Below are 24,250 nucleotides of genomic sequence, written 5' to 3'. Positions count from 1 at the left end.
AGCCTTTGAACCTACAAAGTCTCTCTTCCCTACATACTCATTTAATAGCAACAGAGAAGGAACAAGCAAATAATCAGAGGGATGGACAGTGTACACAAACAAGGCTTCCCAAATTTTCTGGAATTTCCACTCAGCAAAATCTAGAAAAAATGCTTAAATATAAACAAACAAACAAAAAGAGAGATGTTCCTGTTTAGTTCCATTAACAAATAGATCAAAACCAAACACTTTTGACATTATATCTTCTGTCTCTCTTCCAGTCTTCAAAACAGACACCAGAAGCTATTTTGGAAGGACTGTGCAGCACACACCTATTTTTCCAGGAGCTGTTGAGTTCCTATTTTGTGAGACAATTAGATTAATTTTCTCCCAGTTGAGGATGAAAGAAATCTTAAAGGTTTTTTCTAGGCTAGCCTGCACCCATTGACTTAGACTTGATGGGTTTGAGCACCAAATAAAATAATGTATTAAATATTCAGATTTTAACATTTCACTGAAAACAATGTAAACCTAAGCCCCACAGACTGAACTCATTTATAGGTCTGTTTTTAAAACTGATCTCCAGCTAGAAGTCAGTGCAAGCAGAAATAGCTCCTTCTAGAAAATACCCTAGAGAATTCAAGTCATTTTTGTTGACCTCATTAGTTTAAACCCCTATTCTTTTCTTATTTACTCAGGAGCCATTAGCAAGCTCTGGCAATCTGTAGTTGAGAACCACATGCCCAACATCAACTCAGTTAAAACAAACTTCATTCCATCGTGCTCTGCAAGCATCACTAAAACACAAATATCAGCAGTACAGTTTTCCAAGAGATTTTCCAAAAACATATCTAGGTTGTCTACTCTTCTTCCTCCATTTTGGAGAAAGCACTTGCCCTTAACACCTCCATGCAGTTCACAAGAATGAGTGTTCCTGTTAACTCTCGCCACTGTTTTGTTACTGGGTTTTTCATTTTGTCCAAGGCTGATTGCAGATCTTGTAAGACATCCCTGTAACCATCTCCATAATGAGCAGCCCATGTGTAGAGAAAGTCATATGCAGGTTTCCACATCATCTGAAAATAAAGGGGAAAAAATTAAAAGGTTTTCTCACAGAAATTGAATTATTGAAGGAAAAAAAAACAGTTGAATGGTAGAAAAGCCACAGAAAAAGAGAAAAGAAGTGTTTGATGCCTAGCCGTGCTGAAATGTTTTATCACAAAACGCTTGTTGATATGAAACCTCCAATAACCTTATGTAGTTCATTTCTATGAAACTCTCAAATTCTTAGAGGGATAAATAATAGAAACATTAACTCTTCATTCAGATGATTATGACCAAGTCAAAATATATCCTTGTCTGCAAGTATAATTGAAAGAACAGGAATGGAAGAAAAACCCTTTTCCCTTTGATCATTTTTTTGCAGTGCATACAACTAGAAAGAGTTTCCCTATTTGGTTGTGCTTTTGAGGGTTACTGTCTCATTAAGTAACATTCGACTCTCCCTCTACTTAGTCTGGAAATTTTAAACATGCTTCTTACCTTTTAGAAATGTTTTCTAATGACAGCAGAAGGAAGTTGGGCCAAAGCCCAACTAGAACTTAATCTGACTACTGTCATAAAAGACAATAAAAAATGTTTCTATAAAGACATCAGCAGCAAAAGGAGAGAACACGGTGACAAAGGATGAGGGAAAGGTTGAGGCAGTTAATGCCTTCTTTGCCTCAATATTTAATAGCAAGACCATTTTTACTCTGGGTACCCAGCCCCCTGAGCTGGAAAACAGGCATGGAAAGTAGAACGAAGCCCCCTTAATTAATTTAGATTGGATATTAGGAAAAAAATTCTTCACTGAAAGGGTTGTTGGGCATTGAAATAAGCTGCCCAGGGAAGCGGTTGAGTTGCCATCCCTGGAGATATTTAAAAGACGTGTAGATGTGGCTCTTAGGGACATGGTTTAGTGGTAATTTGGCAGTGCTGGGTTAACAGTTGATTTAGATAACCTGACTAGCTGATCTTAGAGGTCTTTTCCAACCTAAATGATTCTACGATTCTAACATGATTTATCCATAAAATCTGTTTAAAAAAAGAAAGAAAAAAAAAAAACCAAACACTCCAAAAGCAGGAAAGTCAAAAGCGTTTATAACTTTTTTAAATCAGGACATACAATTTAAAAATTGTCCTGCAAGAAACAAAGGAAATGAAAAGATAAGTTACCAGTGCTCCTTTTTTCAAACTACAATTTATTTGGTTTATACCAAAAAATTGGAGCAGATCCTTAACAGGTGTAATTTGTCATTGCTCTGGTGACATTAATTAAGTTATGGCAGCATCATTCAGATACCAAGTTGGACTTATATCTTTCAAAGTGCTGAGTAAATTTGCTCAGTTAACAAACAAAATAATTGTTTTTCCAGCTGCTGCTTTTCCAAATGGCAATCAGCTATTTAGTTTCCCCCTCCTCATTGGTAAATAAGGTTTTGCAAAAAGCAATTGAGTTAAAGATTTCAGGGATAATACACAGAACCACAAAAACCCCCATCCCTTTCCTAAAAGGGATTTACTCTTTTAACATTAGCGCACTTATGCATCATAGTAAAAGCATATAGATTGATGCATGCACATTTTTATATATATATACAAAAGTGATCAAGAGGTTGGGATATTTTTAGCATCTTTTTTATTAGAAAAGCAGCTTTTAGGGTTCTGAAGCATAATTCTGAAGAAAATTTGTTATGTCCTCAATATAATCCTATTAATTTACAAACAGTGCAAAGCATAAAGCTCTACTTCCTTGATTTAAGCTTTATTTACTTGATCCCTTGAGGAACTGAGTACCAGGAGAATTTCTTTGCTCATAATTCTGAGCTTTTCTTCACATTTGGGCTCAGAACTTTCAACTTACCCAAGACTGATTCTATTATAGTTTCTGTAAACATCTCCGTCAACTTCTGCTACCTTTCTGCCCCAGACACAAATGGAAAAACCCATTAAACTCACATCCCCTACAGCCCATTTCACAGTCTGATTAGTCTAGCTTCTGCCTTGAGTTTAAGCAACGAAAAAAAAGCCTATGCTTTCAGCGAAGTTTCTCATTTTAAGTCTACAGGAGGGAAAAGTGTCATCATTTACCCAAATGAATGGTACCTTTTTTTTGCTTTAAGCAAGTCTATCTTAAGTCATAACCATAAACTTACAAAAGGAGGCAAGAAAAGTAGTTTGATTGTAGGTGGAAAGAAGGAGATTGATTAATTATTTCCTTGTTTTTTTAGAGAGGCTGACTTCGAAAATAATGTTTTAATATACTACTGTAAATAACAGATGTTACAACATATTTTAATGAAATAAAGCAGTTCATCACTCTTGTATTTATGCTGAGACCAGAAAGTTTCTGTATTCCTATTTTTAGCTTGACAACCAAGGTAGCCAACAAGAAAAGCTGGGATTTCCTGAATTCATGCTGCTGGCTACATATGCTGCCTTTTCTGTGTCTCTTGCTTCCTTTCCTTATATTCCTGTCAGACTACGATATTTAAAGAATTGGGGTACAGTATTCTCTCTTCCCTAGAATGTGAAAAGACAGTTAATATGAAAAGTTGCTCTTTGACTTATGCTGAAGGTCAGTCTGACATTGCAATAAGACAATTGACTGAAATATGCTTAAATACAAACCTTGGTTTCCTCTAATCTTTCAAAACTGATTCTTTGTATATAGGACAAAAGCAAAGAAAAAAAAAGGAATGCAGGGATCAAAAGCTTTATAAACTGGTCATTGTTGATGCATAATTAACTCAGCACATTGAACTAATACTCCTCGATGGTGGAACAGTCCTTAATGGTTAATTAATTACTTAATGATTTCAGATAATCCTCAATAATTAATCAAAACTTATTACCCTCCTATCTTTTCTTGGTTTTCTGTTTTCAGACCAACAACTACTATCAATAAGAAAGTTCAGAGGTCGTATGAAAGCACTGAAATTTAGTAGAATGTACTGACATTTAAGGTTAGATTCACAGGGCAGTGAGGGTGCTGAGTGTTTGCATGAGACACCAGTTCTAGAAACAGGGCGTTCTTTGAACTCACACCCATGTGGATAAGTACTATTACAAAGGTTACACAAAACTAGTGATTCTCCATGGGCCCAATCTAATCCTTGAGAAATGGCACAAAAGTAAAGCAAAATTCTGATCTTTGATTGCTCATTGAATGGTCTCTTAAAAATAGAACATACAGCATTATTGGCTTTCTTTATGATGAATTTGACTGCACTATCTTCTGGCAGCAGATACTGTCATGGAAAGGCAGAGAATTTTGTGGGTGGTTTGTAATAAAATTAATGTAAAAAACTCTTTAAAACAAAAGAATAGGGTGTATGAGGTAGAAGATAGGCTTCATGGAAAAGAGAAATCCATTTAAAGCAAAGTGTTTATTTATATATTTTTATATATTTTCTTGATATATAAAAAGAAATAAGTATGGTGCTGGAAAAAGAGTTGTAAGATTGTTTTAGTTATGCTATCTGTTAGCAAAGTAGAAACATTTCCAAATAACATGGAGACCAACAGAGTCACACGTTGTTCAGGTCCATAATTCCTTCTGAAAAAGCTGGGACTTAGTAGAACAAAACTTAGTAGAACAAAAGTTTCTGAAGTTAGACAAAGCACTGCCTAACAGTAAAAAAAAAACTGATAATGGAAATGACAATCATTCATATTCTGTTCAATTTTAGTATTTTAGATCAAGACAATGCAAAACCTAAGAAAATAACAGGATTTTTTTTTCACATTAAAAAAACAGAGAGTAGATATGGGATTGGTAAGAAGGAGAATTTTAAGAGAAAAAATTTGACGAAGGAGCATCCAGACATAAGTATACCGAACAAGTAAAAAAAATACACAAAATAGCTCTAAGAGGAAAGTAAGATCAGACAAGGAGGCAGTGCTTGCAAACAACAATAATGGAGATAATTTTGTAGAAAAGTGAAGAATCACAAGAGTAAACATGTGGAATTTTGATCCCATATTGATCTGAGAGGTAGGGCAGAGCATTCAAGGGAAATAAGAGTTGGTGGTTCATGACTAGAGCAGAAATATCTAGATAGTTATCATGAGGCAGATAAAACTGAGATGACAGATTCACTGGACTCAGATTGTGTAAAGGAGAATATTTTTGGTGGGAAACAGGAAGAATCAACTACAGTGAAAGAAAAAGGAAGAAAACATTATCCCGAGTAGTTGTGAATCTATGAATGGGAAATAGCAATTCCTTTTGTACTTAGAGGTGAGAGAGAAGGAATTCAGTCTGGATCATGTGCATGACCAAGCATGATGGTACAGGCAGAGAGAGAGTCGAGCCTGAATATAAGCACTCAGGTCAGAAAGGTGAGCTTGAGCATCATTCAGCAATGCTTATAAAAGAGGATTTTCAGAGTAAAACCCAGTCTGGGACCTAGAAGTCATTGGTACATAACTCTGTCAGAAAGAGTGGACCGTGCTTTGGAGTTAGGGTGGAGCAATGGAGAAAGTAACTTGGTTGTCCAGGAAAAGGTATGCCAGGAGCACAGGCTGACCTTAGGCTCAGCAGCCTGCACAAGGATCCACCTTAAGTCTTCTGAAATATCTGATATTTCATGCCATGAGTACCTCTGGGCACCTCAAATGACACTAGGTATCTAATTAGGCACCTAAATTGCTCCTTAGATGTGTATGCACTAAAATACATATGAGAGGACAAATTAACTCTTCTTTAGAACTCATACTTCTGTATAAGAAGAGTGCTTTACAAAGGAAAATAAATAGCATGACTTACCTGGCAAATTATGAACTCAAAGCATAGATTTGCCGTGTTCGTGCTACAGAACAGAAGTGAAATTGGTGTCAGAGTTTCTGATCTCATTCTACTTAAGGTAAATGATATCAACTATTACGCTGGCACGGAAAAGTATTAATGATGGAAGTCAGCTTCCTTTTGGTGGAAAGAGTAAAAGTTGTACTAAGGATGATTTGAAGTGGCTCCTGCAAGGACTGGGTGCTCTTCTTCTCTGTGTCTGAGCTGATAGCAGAGGAGTGAGGAAGGTTAACAAGTGGACAGGACAATAAGAAGGGACTGAACGTGTCCCTGAAGCTCGAGACAAGAGACTGGGACCTCCACAGGAAAGTGCAAAAGGAAAGAAGCACTCAAAGCAAGGAAGAAGAAAGGTCCCTGGCTGTATTTGTGCAGAGGAGCAAGTGTGCATGCAGTGTTACACCAGACCCTTACCTCCAGGGCTACTGCTCCATTTTTCCCTTGGTGGGGCACTTCATAAGCCTCTATTTGCTGCTTTGTGAGTCGGGCTAGCTTCTCTGCAAGTTCCCGCCAGTTTTTGCCAAGTTTGACAGCTGAAGTCAAAATGATGGTGTCCTGGGTAAGACGTGCCACTAATCCCTGGCAATCTATTTTCAAAAGTGCCTGCAACAATAGTTTTTATTAGTGATCTTTCACCAGTAATTACAAACAAAACGTTTTAATTTGTTTTTATAGCACTATTCTGAATTTTTACACAGACAGGAAAGTGTTTCTTTTTTTTTTTTAATTTTGTGTTCTTATGAATATCTAAATTTTTTTCCCACAAAATGGGGTTGCCAACAGTCTCACAGGAAAGCTTAAGAAAAAAATTAAGCTAGCATTCAGCTGCTTCAGCATTCCAGTATCAAATGGATCCTGCCAAGCTTATGGATCCTGAAGGAAAAATAAACTTCTCTGACAGAAATATTTGTGACATCAAATTTAGCTTCTTAGAAGTATGACAAGAAACTTGAAAATTAAGTTAGAGCACTACTATACTAAGGTGTTGTCCTTTGTCTACAGCATTTCTGGAAAATCACTGATCACATTGGCCAGCACCTTTTCAATTACTCCTCCCACAGAACTAATAATTTGCTGACCATCAAGCAGAAATGCAAACACAAAACTCTTCCCTTCCCTGTGCCAAATGAGCATTTAATGACAAAATTTTATGATGAATTAAAATGGTTGCAGGAGTGAAATCCTGAAGTGCAAATATGTTGCATTCTCCTTTCTTTCTTTCTTTCTTTCTTTGCATAAGCCCTAATGAGAAAAATAAGTCTTGTTTTTTTCTTCTCCTCAAATTAACAGCTAAATATTCCACTGAAAATGTTGAGTTTTTCAGTGAAAGATCAAGAAAATAATTGAGATATTTTCCTTGTTTTTGAGATATTGATTTTTAGTGAAATATCAAGCATTTCTGCAGAAGTCAGTGTATGATTTAATTGTAAAATATTTTACAGTAAAAATCCTCATAGGAAACAGCAGAACTTTGGTAGGCACAGTAATGGGTAGTTGACTTCAGTGTACTGTACCAAATTCCCCTGTATTTTGGCAAAGTGAAGACAAAGTTGTTCAAATTGCTACATTCTGATTAGCAAAAACACTATATAACATAAAAAAAGGAGATTACTTAAAGAAGTAACTAGTAAATTCTACCCAAAAATTACACAAATTATTTCTAGTTTTAAGTCTAGCTTTGCAAGGACAGGGATTTTCATTGGAACTTCATAGCTCAAAATTATATAAATCTCACAAAACAGGACATTAAGTATCCTGGTCTAGTGAAATGTATCCCTGTCAATGACAAGGGTGATGGAATGAGATGATGTTTAAGGTCCATTCCAGTGGAAACCATTATATGATTCTATCTTAATCTAACTGTTCCCCACTTTTTGCCTGTTCTGTAATGAACTCTGTTTCACTGTATTCAATTAAAAGTTTGGATAATTTTCACCTTTAGATTCCCCTCTCCTTTTTGTAGAGACATGGCAGACTTTGCTGTATTTCATGCTGGCTAAGTTCCATTCCACACAGTTTAATATGCTTTTAAGATTTTTAAGTGGCCACTGCTACCAAAATTTTCTGGATCCTGCTGAAATTGCTGTCAACACAGGGGATAGACTAGTTATGAGAAGTAAACTCTGTTAAGGTTTACAATTCAGGATAATCAATATGCTTTAGATGTAATTCAGGATAATCAATATGCTTTAGATGTATAGCTACAATAAGAATTTTTAAACATACATTTTTATAATACTTTATTTTCGTATCAGAAATTTAATTATCTTCTGTCCCTTAATAGGCTGGTTGACTTTTCAGTCAGAGCCAAAGACAGCATTAAGTAGTCATTAATTCCAAATTAATTTGAACACAGATCAGTAAGTAAATTAGTATGGTTAACAGTGTAACTTATTACCTGGAAGAATTTAGAATAAACCCACTTTTAATTCACATATAAGAGCATTTAGTCACACAGAAGTTGTCCAGCAGCTTACAAATGAGGCCTATCAAAATACATACTGAAATATTTGCAATATTGTTCATAGGTTGCTACAACATTGACTCTGAAGTTGTGATGTGTGGACAGAAAATCCTACCTTCAACAGGTGGATCAGGATTTCAATTTTAAACATATGAAGCTAAGTTAGACACACATCTTAGCATAGAAAAAAATATATATAATGGAGTTTCCACACTATAAGGTTACTTATTACTTCCCAACAGGAATGTGAATTGCTCAGGGGAGCAATTTACCATGACAAAAGACAAAACTTTTTAATCACGGCTCTTTAAAAAGCAAAAAAGTCAACTCAGTCAACCTACTAAATGAGCAAGGTTCCTGGAATATTAGCAGAAGACTTTTTAGAATTAATTGGCCAAAGTATTATTCTTCATGAGAATCTGGGTGCATTTTCTGTCTATAGGTGTCTACACCTTTTAGTAATATATTCAGGTTTGTAAAAATTCCTGCAAGAATACAGAATCAAGTTTTCTTGTTCATACATTGCTACTGAGCAGTTTCTTGACAACGCATTCCCAATAAGCAAGTTAGTTCATGCAATACTTACAATAATGAGTTCATAAAGAAATAGTCTTTTTTTTTTGTTAGCATGGCAGTCTTGCTTCATCCTCTTCACAACATGTGCAACTCTCTCTGATTCTTTATTGATATGTGCCTCATTAAAGTCATCCAAAGACATATGTGAATATCCTAGCACCTCAGCTAAAGCTCTCCAGTCGTAAACACTCTCCGATACTGTTGACAGAACTACTGAGTAGATGTAAGTCAGTTTTTTGAATGGCAATGCAATCTGTTCAACAAGATTCCTGGTTGTTAGCTCACTATCAGCAGTGTCCATAGCTTGTTCTTTGGAAATAACTTTTATGTTTTTGCAATGTACAAGGCCAATCTTTCTTCTGAGAACTCCTACATACCACTCTTTTATTTTAGTTTGTCCAATGGCTTTAACTTTATCTTCACCAAGAAGCGCTATTGTATCCCCTTTAAAATATTCCAGCAAATAGTCAATCTTATTTTGACGTAACACAGTTTTCAAAGCCACTCCATAAGTATTAACGCTCAAAGCTTTATCTTGAAACTTTGGATATTTTACTGTTGGTATCAAAAGCCAAGGAGCGGACTTGATTTCCTTGCGGTTTTGTAGGTGCCTTGGCCTACTGATAATCCCACTTAATTTTGGAGCTGGATCAGGAGTTGTAACATGGAACTGTGTTACTTGGCTACTTTTTAAGAATTTAATCTGAACAAGGAAAACAAAGAAATGCATCTCCCTACATCCAAGCAGGGAGAATAGGAATTGTTGGTGGACCATTTTACCAGTTTTCAACTCCTCCTCTTTAATATTTTTACTTTGGTCTTCCATCTTTACTTCAAAATCTGGATCACAGGATACTAAAGAAATGTTTAGGTCTTGCGATTTTTCAAGCAGAAATGTATGTTTTCCCCACAGCTGAAACACCACAGGAGGCATATTTTTACCCCCTTTTCTTATATCAAAAATTGTGAGTTTTCCTGGAATGTAGTTATGACCAAAGACTGTAAAAACTGCTGTGAAAGATGGATGAATATATTTGGGACCATAAATTCCAACTGAGACTCTTCTATGAACATAGTCCCAGACATTAGTTGCTGGAGGCTGGATTTTGTTTGCTTGTATGGCAATCACTGCATACATCACATGACTTAAGTCCGTTAGCTTCACTTGTATGGTATCCTGATAAATGTAGCAATTCTCTAGCTTCTTAAAAGGCCCTTCTTTATTCAAACTAAAAAAACACACAATATCACTCATAGCTTGGCTGAGTGGATCATTCTTCACTTTAGCTGCAACTTTCACCTCCAGGAAAATGGCTTTGCTTGTGTTGAGGTTGCTCAGCGTAAGTTCTATCAGAGGACTTACGGTGCTAGACAGCTCATTGTTACATGACAATGGAGGGTTAAGAATAGCCTTTAAACCAACTTCTTGGAATTCCCCTGGTAATACATGACCCACAGGGACATGAATGTTGATATCTGAGTCGGGTAGTTGTACTGAACCCCCTTCATGATTCAGTTTACAAACTACATGAATGTCTGTAGCTTGTGTTTGTGCCCATCCAGGACTGTGGCTCATGGCTTCTAAATCTAGGCAAGACCGGGTGAGTTGTCGGTGACTCAACCAGGCCATCTTGTAGGCTTCGCGGTCATTTTGAAGCCATGTCATGTCTGAAGTTGTAGTTTTTTGAGGTGCTGTCTTGTGAGGATTAAATCTTTGGTTATCAACAATATCCAGGAAGTCAGAGACACTCTTGGATCGTCCAGATCTTCTTGCTGAAGTCTTTCTTAGGAGACAATCAATATCTAGCTCATCACCTGAGGAATCCAAAGAGTCTCTATTGCTAGAAACTTTAGAGAACAAATAAGGATTTTCTTTTAAGATAGAAAGGTATTTATCATTTTTATTTCTATTTGAAGCAGCTATGTCATGTATGAAAGGGTTGGAGCCTGACAGTTCATTCCAGAAAGGATTAGTCTTGGAAACAGTTTGGGCATGTTTGAATACACCAGACCAGTCAATATCCAAATCCAGTTTACTTTCACTGGCATCTGTTTAAAAGAAAAAAAGAAGCATATCCTAAAGCACAGAGACTTGAGACATTCCATTCATGTCCAACTGATAGTCTGTTAAACTAAGAGGTGACTAATTTTATCCTCCTGAAATACGTATAGATAATTTCTATACTTTTTCTTCAGTTTTTTAAATACTATCAATATTTATTTAATTAAGAATCTTTCTTAATAGAAGAGTGCTAATAAATTAGTGCTGAATAATAGATTAGTTTTGAAGGATGTAAAGTATCTTCTTTGATGTGCAGATCATTATCAACTCCTACGATTATTAATTAGCATTGAATATGATAAGGTTCCATAAGGTTCAAATCATTATATTCGAATAATATTTGGCCTCTTACAAAGTGACATGGAGTTCTTTCCTTTGTGTGGAACTCTTTGCAAAGATTAAAGAAATACTATTTCATTTTTTCAAACACTGTAGAGATTAATGCATTACTCGAGATTCTTTTTCATGCTAGTGCACATGCATTTAGTTGATAACAGAACATGTACAATTTCTCTCTTTGTGTGTGGAATTTGTTATACTAGCTTTCCATTAGAAAAAAGTCATTGATATAATTTATGAGGTCTTGTGCAATTTGAAATTCGGAGAGAAATGTTTGTGCAGCTGCTGATTTTTCTGAGACTGCATTTCAATAGACAAACAGGGGTTTTTAAGGGGATATTTAAATAAATTTTCTAATAAAAATACTCATTATTAACAGTAATATCTATTTGTTCTGAAGAACAGACATCCTTATAATTTATACAAACAATTGTTCATAGAAGCTGGTTTACAGGTTAATTTAGAATCACACTTCTTGCAATGAATAGAGTATTTGCAACTTTTTATACTAAGGGTTTCTATTACTTCAGTGTGCCATTATTTTTTCTACATATAGAGGTTATACCATCCCTTCTTTAAACATCCTTGCAAAGAGTTAAAATTTTTAGAGAAATTCATTATTTCTGTTTTTTCAGCAAATCAATAGCTTTCCTTATCACCCTTTCCATAGTACCTCCTATTTCCAAGGTTATTTGTGATTGCTCAATTGCAAGAATGACAGTGGATACAGCCACAAAAAGAAAAAAATTTGAATGTTAGTAGTTTCCTTTTTGTTTCATTTGTCAAATTGTGATAAAAAGCCAAAACCATGAAGCTTTTCCACAATTCCAGAAAATTCCCAATTTGGAAGAACCAAAGTGGAATTTACCTGCTTCCCAGTTGCCTATCTGCAAAGCTCTAACATTGTCTTGACAAGAGCCTTCCAGGTGAGCTACCTGGGGGATTAAGCCCAGGAGCAGCCTCTTTCTGCTTGAGCACCTGGTCTTGACCAGAGTCACCAAATGGGGCTGGGCTGCTCAAGCACCAGATGAAGCTTTCCTTGTAGTGTGATGCTATTAAAGTCAGATCATTTTTTGTCTATTGAAAGAATAAATTAATTAAGCCCAAAAATAACATAAGGGGGGTTGTTTGGTTTTTCTTTTCCCATCCTAAAGGGCATGTTTCTTAAACTCTGTCAGAGTCTGAGTCACTAGGATGGACACTTTCTCATGCCAAGTTAACAGCAAAATTACTGGGGTGCAGTAGGTTAGCAAGGAAAAAATTTCTACTCCTCAACTCATACAGCAAGTTTCAGGCTCACTGTTACATGTGCTACTTGGACAAGTTGCTAAGAGAATGTCTACCTTGTGGAGGACAAAGTTTTCTTAATTTTGAGGTTAAAATAGCAATGAGATGAAATTAACTTTACTCCAGTTTTCAAATTAAAAATGACCTTGCCATCTTGGTTCTTAAAACCCTAAATTTAGCTAAAGGTTTGGCTAAGAACTCCCTTTTCTCTTTCCCAGTAAACATACCCTAAACAGCACTTGTTAATGTAAGGCTAAAGATTTCAACTCTTCCTCCCAACCAGCCTGATCCAGATATTTTCCAGAAATAAAGACTTTAGATAGAGAGCCTTAGTACAGAAAGTTGCAGAAGACACGTACTGTAGCTGTCTGAGGGTGTCCCGTCGTCTACATCAAGCAAAGTCCCCTCTGACCTGCTTCGTGGAATCTCTCCACTGGTTAGGGAATCTGTTCCACTACTGGAAGAACTTTCATCCTAAAAAACAGTTAAGCATATAAAACATCAGCAGCTATGCAATTTGGAAAAGGGGAAACTTGGAAGAATAATTGAGCTTTGATCCTGTGCTGTGACGTGAAAAAAAAGTGAATTTATGGTTTATGATGCCAAGAGCATCACAGTCCTGAGTGAGTCTTACTATCTAATGTATATCAAACCCACCAGATGCTACAGCTGCAGTACAGTATACTGCTCCAGTCCATAGTGAAGTCCAATAACACATCATTAAGTGTCTTGAAATTGGAACTGAGCCAACTGTACAATACCTTCCATTCAGAAAGTCTTGAATAAAATATTTTTGTCAAAAAAAATAAACTTCCTAATTCCTGTTTTCAGGTAAGTTTGACTAGAATCCTTAAAGGGGAAGACCTAGATCTTTTACTTTCTTTGACAATTAATATAAAGTATTTTTGTCCCATTCTGTTTTATTATTCTTCTTATGCTTTTCCTTGAAAGAAGATCAGGTCAGATTTTTCCTTTTAGTCTGTCCAAGAAGGACTTCATATACCCTTCCCTAGGGCCCACACCAGGACAGCAACAGCCCTAGAGATGATATTCAGGTCTCTCCTCTTCCTTGTTCTGGCTACAAGAAGCTCTGTTTCATTTTGACGCTGTTTGCATGTGGACTGGGCAATACAAGAGCTGTAAACTAGATGCTGTGGTTGAGAGAGAGAGAGTCAACAGCAAACCTATTGCAAAGGCAGGACAGACTGGACGTCCCTTTGAGGGACTTGCATATGGAAGTTTTATAAACACTAAGGAATTCTACACATAGAATAAGCAGTTTCCTAAAAGGCAACAGAAGGATGAACCTCTAAAGGTACATTGCCTAATGTTAAATAAAGCAGTTGTCATGTCTCCTAAAGACAGAGGAGCTGGACGAGTTTCAAAGGACTATTTGGTAACCTACATGCTGAAATTACTGTATCCCAGAAAGAGAAGCTGGAGGAAATAAAATATTAGAGATCTTTTGTTCAGTAAAGCTCTTTAAATTAGTGTTATAAGCCAAAAGATAAATTAATGACTCTCCCAGAATCCTTTCACAGATCCTGTATATAGAGAGGTATAAATTCTGATGACCAATAGGTACATTAAGATATATAGTTAAAAAACAAGACAAACAGGCAAAACAAACAAACCAACCAAAAACTCAAGTGGAAAAAAAAGAGAGAAGGTAAAAATCCAGAAGTTTTTTCAGTCCATACATGGAATTCAATAGTCTGCTTTGTTCAGGAGTCTGAAATATTGTAGCCTCCTACTTCTGCAACAGCAATTGCAGCCTAAGCAGATATTGTTTTATCATGCTTAAAATGGACCCAAAAAAAAAAAAAAAAAAAAGGTTCAGCCTGGTTTTGCTGTGGCTGTAAGAAAAAGGAATTTTCAGTTACAGTTCTAGTAGATGAATTATGTGAAAAGGAAGCATATCTCATATCCAAGCACTACTGCATTGAAAGTGGAATCCAGCTGTCTGTTTTCATTGCACAACGCCATGGTTTAGAACTTCTCTTTTTCTCACTGCAAATATAAATCGGTACGTTTTGTTTTCCCACAAGATGCACCTTCAGCTAATGGCACTCTGTTCGGGTGCTATTTTGTACACAGGCAGGGTGCAAGTCTGAGGTCAGGCTAAGCTCAGCTGTCACTCAGCTGCTCAGAGAGCTGTATGGACTTTCAGGTTCTTCTTTTACCAGATATCTCTGTTATTTGGCCTTTGAAGTCCTGATTTCAGCTGGTAGTGTAAGCTAGCCTCCATGACCAATACTTTCTTGCCTCCTGTTACTAATATCCCACCAGAACCAAAACAGAAACTAAAATGCCTACTTAATCCCAATACCATAATTCTGAGATCTGACATTCCACACCTGTGAATAATGTGTACAAACTCCTTCAATGGAAATAAATTTTGCTTTGCTGCTGCATCCCAGAATGTTGACAAACTGAAAGCGTTATATAAACATGCAACATTTTTATCTCAAGCTTCTACTTAGACACTGGAGAGGTTTAGTAACACCAGCATAAGGTATCCATAGTCTAAAACCTCAATAAGTTTACACAAAGTAAATTTACTTTATACATTGCCAGTGTACTTGTTACCAGCACTGATCTCTGACTGATGACTTTCTGATCAATTGACAAATTAATTTCAGAACAGTTCTTTAAATGGTTAAAACCCACAATTATTTCAGTAGCTGTATAAAGCGGGAGGCAGTAAGTAAGGATGAGGAAAGGGCACAAGGGTGCAAATATATGCACAAGGGCTAAAACGGGAAACCCTTGGGGAAGGAGGAGGAAGAGAGAAAGAGAAAGAAAAACAATCCATTTACACGGTGGGAGTATTCTGACAGAGACATGACAACAAGATTGCATATGGAAGTTTTATAAACGCTAAGGAATTCTACAAATAGAATAAGCAATTTCCTAAAAGTTCCCTCTGGGAACTCCTCAAAATGTTCACCACTAGCCTGGCATAGAGACAGAAAAGGCAGAAAAGGAAAACCACTTTCAAAAATAAACCTCCACCCCCTTGAAAGCATTCCTTGGTATGAGAGCATGATGAGGGAGCCCTTGTGATTGAGACATGTCTTCAGGCCAGCCAAGAAGAGGATGAGAGAAGGGGGGATATGTAAACATTCCTGGGCAAAAGATGACCACATTCGGTCAGCGTGCAGGGGATGTGGGAAACGCTGGGGACAAGCTGTACGCACACCACTGCGTACTGGGCAATGTGCCTCCTGCACAGGGTTACGTGATCTGACACCAGGGTTGCATCCCATCTCTCCTGTGTTCCAGCCTTACTGCTGGGAATGCCTAAAGCCCCCGTGCCTTTTTATGTGACTAAGAAAATAAGAAAACCTATTGCTCACCCTTTTCCATGGATACATAGTGTGATAAAATAATGTCCCAAATTAAACTCTTGATAGCATAGCCCTATTAATTAGGAACTTACCTGAACAAATTCAGAAAGATAATCATTCACAGGAGAAGAGACATCAACGCATGTGGGATATACAGTCATGTTGATCAGTGGTGAAAGGGAAAGGTATGAAAACATTTTGCTGCAAAAAGAGGGTATCAGGTAAAGGAAGAACCAGAGACTAAGCTTTTCATTTGCTGTAGCTACTGAATAAGGAAGATGTAAACTGACAAGTGCTTAATGGTGCAAGGAATTATTTGACTGATACTATGTCAGCTCACAGTGGGGAGTGAGCAGTGAATGAAGAAGTGAAGAGGTTGGAAGGAGATCAGCTGTAGAGACGACCAGTGAGTGAACCTGAGTGACTGCTGAAATGTGGCATTTTTCTGTAAGAGGGCAAGAAATAGCAGGGTGGACTTGGCTGTGGATTGCTTGACCTGTAAGAGCAGGGGACTCAGGACTCAGAGCACTGGTGTTAGGCATACGACATCACTGTTACAGGGGGAAAAAAAATGCATTAGAGGAAGAAGAAAGTCTCAGGTAGAAAGTTAAGTTTCACAGAAGTCAGAAAAGAGATTTGCTGCAAATGTCATTTTTGCTGCATATAATGCCTCCAGAAATCTCTTCCAGGTCTTCAAAATTCAAGTGCACCTTTTTTTTCCTTTCCAGTCTCTCTACTAAAGAAAACATATCCTGCTGTGTTTAAAATAGTGGTAATGAAGAAAATAAAACAAAGAAACAAACAAACAAACCAAAGGCAAACACTTCCCCACTGCCTTTGCCCTCAAAAATGAGAGAGAACACTTTCCTATGTGTTTTTAAAGTATCAGCATCCCAGAGCAAAACATTAGCAATTTGCTTTTTGTTCCACCTTAATCCTTCAAAAGCAGGTTATGTTAACAACAGAGCTCTCCTGTGGCCATGTCTCCCTATGGACTCCTACATGCTCCCCACACAGATAGTGCTACTCGTCCATATCATTATTCACAAAGACTCATGGTCTTTGTGTCCAGAGGACAAAGTTTAGCATTAGCACAGACAGGAAAATCAGTAGGAACAGGTGATGGAGACGTGTCTCATTCCTCAGGCTCATTTTTAGGTGACATGGGATAAAATGATTAGTTATATAGCTTGAATTGTTAGACTTTACAAGTTTCTTTCTGAAAGAAGAGGATCAAGGTAAATGCACCAGAAGGTTAAATAAAGAGTTTCTGATCTGAACAAATACTGAGTATGCTGAATTATTTAAATTCTATTATATAGAGAGAAGAAAAGGAATTCTAAAAAGACAGCAATATACAGAAGAGAGATTTTTTCAGAAGACACCACACATCACAAACAAATCTAAAACACTGTCCATTCTCAGCAGACTAACATGTTTCTAGCTAAACATTTGTTACAGTAATAGGTCACATTTTAACAGCCCCTTGGTTCCTGTGGCCTGGACCAGCTTTACACTAGCTCGGAGTTTGGTGAGAGGCACTTGAATCCAAGTTATTAACCTTTAAATACAGGACTGAACTGTGGTCTATAGCTAATGGTAGTACAGGATAGCAAACAGTTGAAGTGAAGAAACGTTCAGTTGAAGTGAAGTCTTTGACTCATTTTAGTCTGATGTATGTGAGGCAGTCAAGGAAAAGCATCTGTACCTCACTTTGAACAGGGTAAAAACTGACTTTTAACATTCAACCTTGAAAGTTCTCAACCCTTAACGTAATAATACTTGGCACAACATAAATGCTTTAGTGTGGCCCTTTTACTTGCTGCTTTGCTTATAATTATAGAAAAGAATTTTCAATTGATATATCTACTAGTTTACTCTGTTGCCAAGTTTGGTACTTGCTTTTTCAATGTTTTGAAAACGTATCACCCCGTGGAAACTGCAGAGCCATTCACAATGAACACTGGGCTTAGATTTTCTGCAGACCCAACATATGTCTGCACTGCTGCTTGGGCCTGATGTAATCGCTGCTTGTAATACTTCATCTGAGACAGTGCTAAAGGGTAGAGCTAGTACTCTAGCACAACAAAAATGGAAATTGAAGTGGGTCACCCTCTCAGTAGATTTCCACTACTTCACAAGTGGGTTTTTATAGCCTCTGCTCAGCTCTGCACAACCCAGACCTGACTGCTTTACAGCCTGTCTGAGGAACGCTATGCAAGCAAAAATGACTCTACCATAGACTCTCCCTCCATAAGACAAGTATCCTCCCTTCCACTACACACATCTACGCTTCTAAAATTGCTTGTTGTAAGCATAAGTGGTAGAGCATTTATTTTCAATTATAAACTTTACATTTGTGAATATTGCTTTCCAGAAGCCTCAAGAATATGTTGTTGAGTTTTGATGTTGTCTTTTGGGTTGCAGCTACCACTCTGTTTCCCTTCAGCCTCAGTAAAAGAGAAACATGTTACCTTCTACTTACTTTACTAAGTAACTTTTTAAAAAATGGGAAATAGAATACAAAGGTGTCAGTAACAAATGAATTAAAGGAACCAACTTTGCACTGTTAAAATGTAATATTTCTTCTTTTTGCGGAAGAGAGAAAACTTTGTAAGTTTATTACCTTAATTATTCTATGGACTTGTTTCCTTACACCTCTAAAAACAATAGTTAAAAATCACTGGATTCTTACTTATTGCGTCTACTTGTACATACTTTGGAAGGACAGCTGGTTTCTTCACTTTTGGAAGTTCTATAAGAGCACTTCTGTTTCCTTCACTGAAATGACAATTCCACAGGTTTCTACTGACTGATGCCAACAGAGCTATTCCTTTAAAGTGAATATTGAAAGCACTCTGTAAGGAACACCTTCTGTTTATAAATCTCCTTACAAAATAAAACTTTCATTTCTAGCTGTTGGAAGTGTTTCAGTGCCAGCATAATGCATGCAACAGTGCAAAGCAAGGTAAAACCTGTATGTACCATGTTCTGCATGTAAACTAAAGCCCTGCTACTCATCCTTAGGTACATTTGATGTTTGCTAGGATGAAACAAAAGCCTCAATTGTCAACATTTTTTGGTCAACCTAGAGGAGTGGGAGCTACTCAAAATCTCTGTTAGTCATTTATATCCCTGTGAACTATAGTTGTGATCATGGGTTTATAAATACATGTTACCTCCAAAATACTCTGTATATTATTTTGTTGTCCTGATTTCTTCTTCTCTTTCCACTAAATTAGACTTTTTCTCACATCCAGACTGTATGCAGGAATTACACTGGCCTTTTAACTGAGGAGCTTGCTTGTCAGTGGCAAGTGGATATAAAGGCTGAGACATTTGCTTACTAGCTTGGCTTAGAGAGCACTCCCAACCCTGCATAGTATTTATTATATCCTTCCTTGGGAAAAACTCATGTCTGAGCCTGCTAATGCCACAAGTCAGCTTTGAGTAGGATAGATATGAGCTGTGGTCTTTGAGGGCAGGAAGCAGTGGTGGGGGACAGAACAGCAGTAGTGTTAAAAGAAATCCTTTGTATGCCTCAGAGTCACCGGGGCATGACCAAAAAGGAAAAAAAAAAAAGTGTCCTCTGTCCCAAAGACTTGGTACTGGCAACACTCTTCCAGCTTTTACAGTTATATATAGAAAACAGCACATCTACTATCTACCCAGAAAGAAAGCAAAAGATCCAGTTTCCAGACAATCAAACCCAGTGAAACAAGTAGCAAAGTAGTTCTTCATTAGAAACTGACAATTAGGCACTTATGAGTTACATGTTTCATAGAAATACTTTTAAATTTAAAGGCTGAGCACAGGTGGGGAAAAATTCCCTCATGACTTTCAACATTTAAATGTCTCATCTGACCCAGTGATGTGATTAAAAAATCCTACAAGAGCTGTGCTCTCTTCACAGCATCTTGGTAAAATAGAATCTGAGTAAAACCCATCTGCAGAGAAAGGCCAGTGTTTTACATGCTCACATCTCTTAAAGTACTTGAAATTATAACTGCAATTAATATTAACAGATTTTGAGCACCTGTATCAGCTGGATATGTTGCAAATGTGTAGGATGGCTTTTTTGCTATTTCAAGCTAAGAATGATGTAAAAAAGTATGTGGCTGACCCTATGTCAGGATCCAGTCTTGAATATCCAACTGTGGAACTAGATTGCCTGTCAGTGTTCTGCCTGAATAGCAATGCTTTATTTTGGACAGATCTGGATTAAAGATGCATTAGCAAAATATGCAATGAGAACCTTGAAGGAAATTGAACCTGATATCCAGGCATATAAAAGGTGTCTTTAAGCTTGTGGTGTTCTGATTTCAGCAAACTGAGGTGAGTCTATCTGGACTTCAGCAAAGCCTTTGACATTATCTCCCATAGCATACTCCAGAAAGTATGGCTTGGACAGGGGCACTCTCTGCTGGATTATGAACTGGCTGGAGGGCCGGGCCCAGAGAGTGGTGGTGAACGGTGCTGCATCCAGTTGGTGGACGGTCACTAGTGGTGTCCCCCAGGGATCAGTGTTGGGTCTAGTTCTGTTTAATATCTTTATTGATGATTTAGATGAGGGGACTGAGTTCACCATCAGCAAATTTGCAGATGACACCAAGCTGGGGGGGAGTGTTGATCTGCTGGAAGGCAGGAGAGCTCTGCAGAGGGACCTGGACAAGCTGGAGAGTTGGTCTGATTCCAAAGGGATGAGGTCCAACAAGGCCAAGTGGAGTGCCCTGCGCTTTGGCCACAACAACCCCCTGCAGCACTGCAGGTTGGGAACAGAGTGGCTGGAGAGCAGCCAGACAGAGAGGGACCTGGGAGTTTGGATTGACAGGAAGCTGAACATGAGCCAGCAGTGTGCCCAGGTGGCCAAGAAGGCCAATGGCATCATGGCCTGGATCAGGAGCAGTGTGGCCAACAGGTCCAGGGAAGTGATTCTTCCCCTGTACTCAGCGCTAGTGAGGCCACACCTTGAGTACTGTGTCCAGTTCTGGACCCCTCAGTTCAGGAAGGATATTGAGGTGCTGGAGCAGGTCCAGAGAAGAGTAACGAGGCTGGTGAAGGGATTCGAGCACAAGTCCTATGAGGAGAGGCTGAGGGAGCTGGGGTTGTTCAGCCTGGAGAAGAGGAGGTTCAGGGGAGACCTCATCACTCTCTACAACTCCCTGAAAGGAGACTGTAGCCAGGTGGGGGTTGGTCTCTTCTCCCAGGCAGCCAGCAGTAGGACAAGAGGGCACGGTCTTAAGCTGTGCCAGGGGAAGTTTAGGTTGGATATTACACAGACAGTGATCAGACATTGGAATGGGCTGCCCAGGGAGGTGGTGGATTCTCTGTCCCTGGAGGTTTTTAAGATGAGACTGGGTGTGGCACTTAGTGCCATGGTCTAGTAACCATGGCGGTGTTGGATCAAGGGTTGGACTTGATGATCTCAGAGGTCTTTTCTAACCTGGTCGATTCTGTGTGTGAATCTGTGAGTGAAGGATGTAGGGGAACACTACCACGTGCTGTGCCTTTGATGAGATAAGGTACTAGAAAACCATCTTTCCATAAGCATGACAGAATTTTGCTTCAATAGGAAGGAAAAAGATGTCTGAAATCCCATACTGTCAAGTGGACCTTTTTATATGGAACCACTTTGGTATTAGCTAACTTGGGGAGGACAAGAAAAAAAACAACCAACAACCAACCAACCAAACAAAAAACACCCACTGAACAAAAAATGAATTAACACAATAAAAGACATGGAGAATTTGTTTTGCAATGTTTAAACTATGTCAGGTAAGCTTTCAAAATGTATAAACTAGGCAAGAAGATACCCCAGTGGTACAAGAATGGTGAGATTAGGAGGGAGGAATCATGTCAGTCACTTGTTCCGTTTCTCCTGGGAAATATAAAGGGAGATCAACACCGAGATGGCAGAAACAATGGAAGATGGGTGACACATAATCAGCTCAATATGGAAAAAAATTAATAAAACAGGCAACCAGCTGTTTTGGGGAAAACTTTACACTAAATATAAGAAAGTAAACCCACTTATCAAGGACTTCTCTGGTTGTAATTAGAGGTTAGTTCAGAGAGCCAATAACTGTAAGCATAATCATTCTTCAGCGCATTCACAAATTACATTTTGCTCTACTTGACTGACTATATAACAGACACAGGGAACATGTACCAGAAACAATAGTATGTTTGATAGATTTTGATAATATTCACAAGGAAAGACTGTTACCTATTTTTGTGTATTGATCTGTTTTGACTGAAGGACTTGTTCAATAATCCTTGACAGTTTAAGAACATTGCAAAGAGAGCATCAGAGAAAGAGTCTTAATCACAGAGACAAATTTCAAGATATACTGCAGAAAGTGCACTTTTTCTTTGTTGCTTTTTATGGCAATTACAGTTCCCAAAGTTTGGTTGGATCTCTTCTCCAGAAGTGAGACATCATTGCATTTAAAACATTTGTGCTTGTGTTGTTAATAATAGTCTAAGCTGTCCATTAAGTTACATCTGCCAATATTTTAAAGTTATTTTTGACACTGTAATTTTGAAGGAAGAAGGGAGGGGAGTTCATAAAAATGCATTTTGTTCTCTATAAGCCAAAAACAGTACCTCTCATTATAGTGCAGTCTCTCCCTTTACATAACAATCACAAGCGCTCTTGACAAGCAAAAGGCTCACTTATTTCTATCAAGTGGGATACAAGTTTAGATGGATAGTTTCTCTACTAATGAAGGACATTTGAGTCTCTGAAGTATACTCCTAACTACTACTTTAATAGTGTCGTTAACTGAATACTTAATACTTTTACAGAAATAATATGACTGCCAGATTGACTCTAAAATGACAAAGATCCAGCAACAAAAAATGAAGTCAGAGGAAGATAAACTACCATTTCAATCTATCTCTAATCACAAAAGACTGCACATTTCCAAGGAAGAAGTCCTACCTATGAAAATTAGGAAGAGCTACTTACAGTATTGCTGGTAGTTTCAAAACCAAAATGTGAGTGGTTCTATCTTAAAAAAAAAATAAATTAAATACACCAGTCTATATTATCACTGTGGATCTTCTTGAGGAACAGTAAAGTTCAAGAAGATTCCCAACAAATTGCATGCCCTTATGTGTCTAAATTTAGTTTTTAAATCTAGCTGCCTTAGAGGCTCATCGATTGAACTGTCTATTCCTACCTGTTGAGAGGAGGGCATCTATACTTTTGGTCCTTACTGTTTTGTATGATAAACAGAATAACATGTGCAAACTCATCCATTTTTATGCAGCAGTTTCAGTCACTCTTCAAAGATTTTCTCTTCAGAAGTGAAAGAAAGAATTGTTTATATTATTTAACCACCTTCATTTTCTCCATTGCACCACAGTATCTATGTTTTCAGCAGCAGTTCTCCCTTTGGTGATGCATACCATTAGCTTAGATGCAATACCTCAGTGGAAAGCTAGTTTTCCTATCCAGGAAAATCACTATTATATTGTGATGGATAATATTACCCACTGGAAGCATCTTAAGGCTGTGTATTCCCTTGTTCTGGTTCCCTGAAGGCCTAGAGGCAGAAACCATTCCTAAGGTTATCACCAGAGCAGTGGCTGATATCCAAAATCAATATACAACAAATTGGAGAAGTCCCCCCCATTAGCCCAGGTATTTCTATGCTGACTTTTATCTCCCATTGTCTCAACTGACCACAAAAGCAACAGCAGAGCTTCAGCTTGCTTTTCCTAACAGCTCTGCCACTCAGGCTGCTACAGGCATCCTACCTTCCCACTGGTACTTGCTCTTCCTTCTGAGCCAACACCACTGAGGGCAAAATTTGATGAAGCAGCTGAAAGAGATGTAATTGCTCAGGCACAGCATGAGCAGGCACTATACACTGATGGATGCCTAATCACACAAGAAATCTATCCCACTCAGCTCTATAACATCTTTCCATATCATTTGCCATGAAGAAAGCACTTAATGTTAATTCTTCTTTGCATTTTATATGGCAGTGGTGAGAAGGGAAAGAAGGCATAAAGCTGTTGTTTCCTTCTTTCTTTTTTCTTTCCTATCTCCACCCAGGTGCACTGGCTATGAGACTGTGTTAGAGATTTTGAGGAAATTAGTGTAGGACAGAAAATGAGGGGTCAATGGCTCAAGCTCTATAATAAAGAAGACTCCCCACTCCACTCGCACGTCAAAGGGGAAAAAAATTAAAATCAACCCCTAAATTATCATCAATTTCATTCTTTTATATAAAAAAATAGTCAGTGTAGCTGAATAAAAATTTTCATCTGTTCCAAAAAATTTGGCTGCTAAACTTAAATAAAAATACTGGATAGAGTGATAAAGTTACAAATTG

General features: G+C 37.7%; 1 protein-coding gene across 1 annotated transcript in view; it reads right to left on the bottom strand.

The window, feature by feature from the left end:
* Positions 1 to 839: 839 nt before the first annotated feature.
* The window catches only part of MACC1 (MET transcriptional regulator MACC1), a 40,599-nt gene continuing 17,188 nt past the window's right edge, over positions 840 to 24,250 (bottom strand). Inside the window, 4 exon segments of the mRNA XM_039388606.1 lie at positions 840 to 1,055; positions 6,242 to 6,430; positions 8,878 to 10,916; positions 12,915 to 13,029. Of these exon segments, the coding sequence (XP_039244540.1) occupies positions 840 to 1,055; positions 6,242 to 6,430; positions 8,878 to 10,916; positions 12,915 to 13,029 (2,559 nt within the window).

The sequence above is a fragment of the Pipra filicauda genome, unplaced genomic scaffold (genome assembly GCF_003945595.2).
Source record: "Pipra filicauda isolate LSUMZ 115617 unplaced genomic scaffold, ASM394559v2 scaffold66_size7647185_pilon, whole genome shotgun sequence".
In the NCBI taxonomy this organism is placed as follows: Eukaryota; Metazoa; Chordata; class Aves; order Passeriformes; family Pipridae; genus Pipra; species Pipra filicauda.
This window is presented reverse-complemented; position numbering and strand designations above follow the sequence as displayed.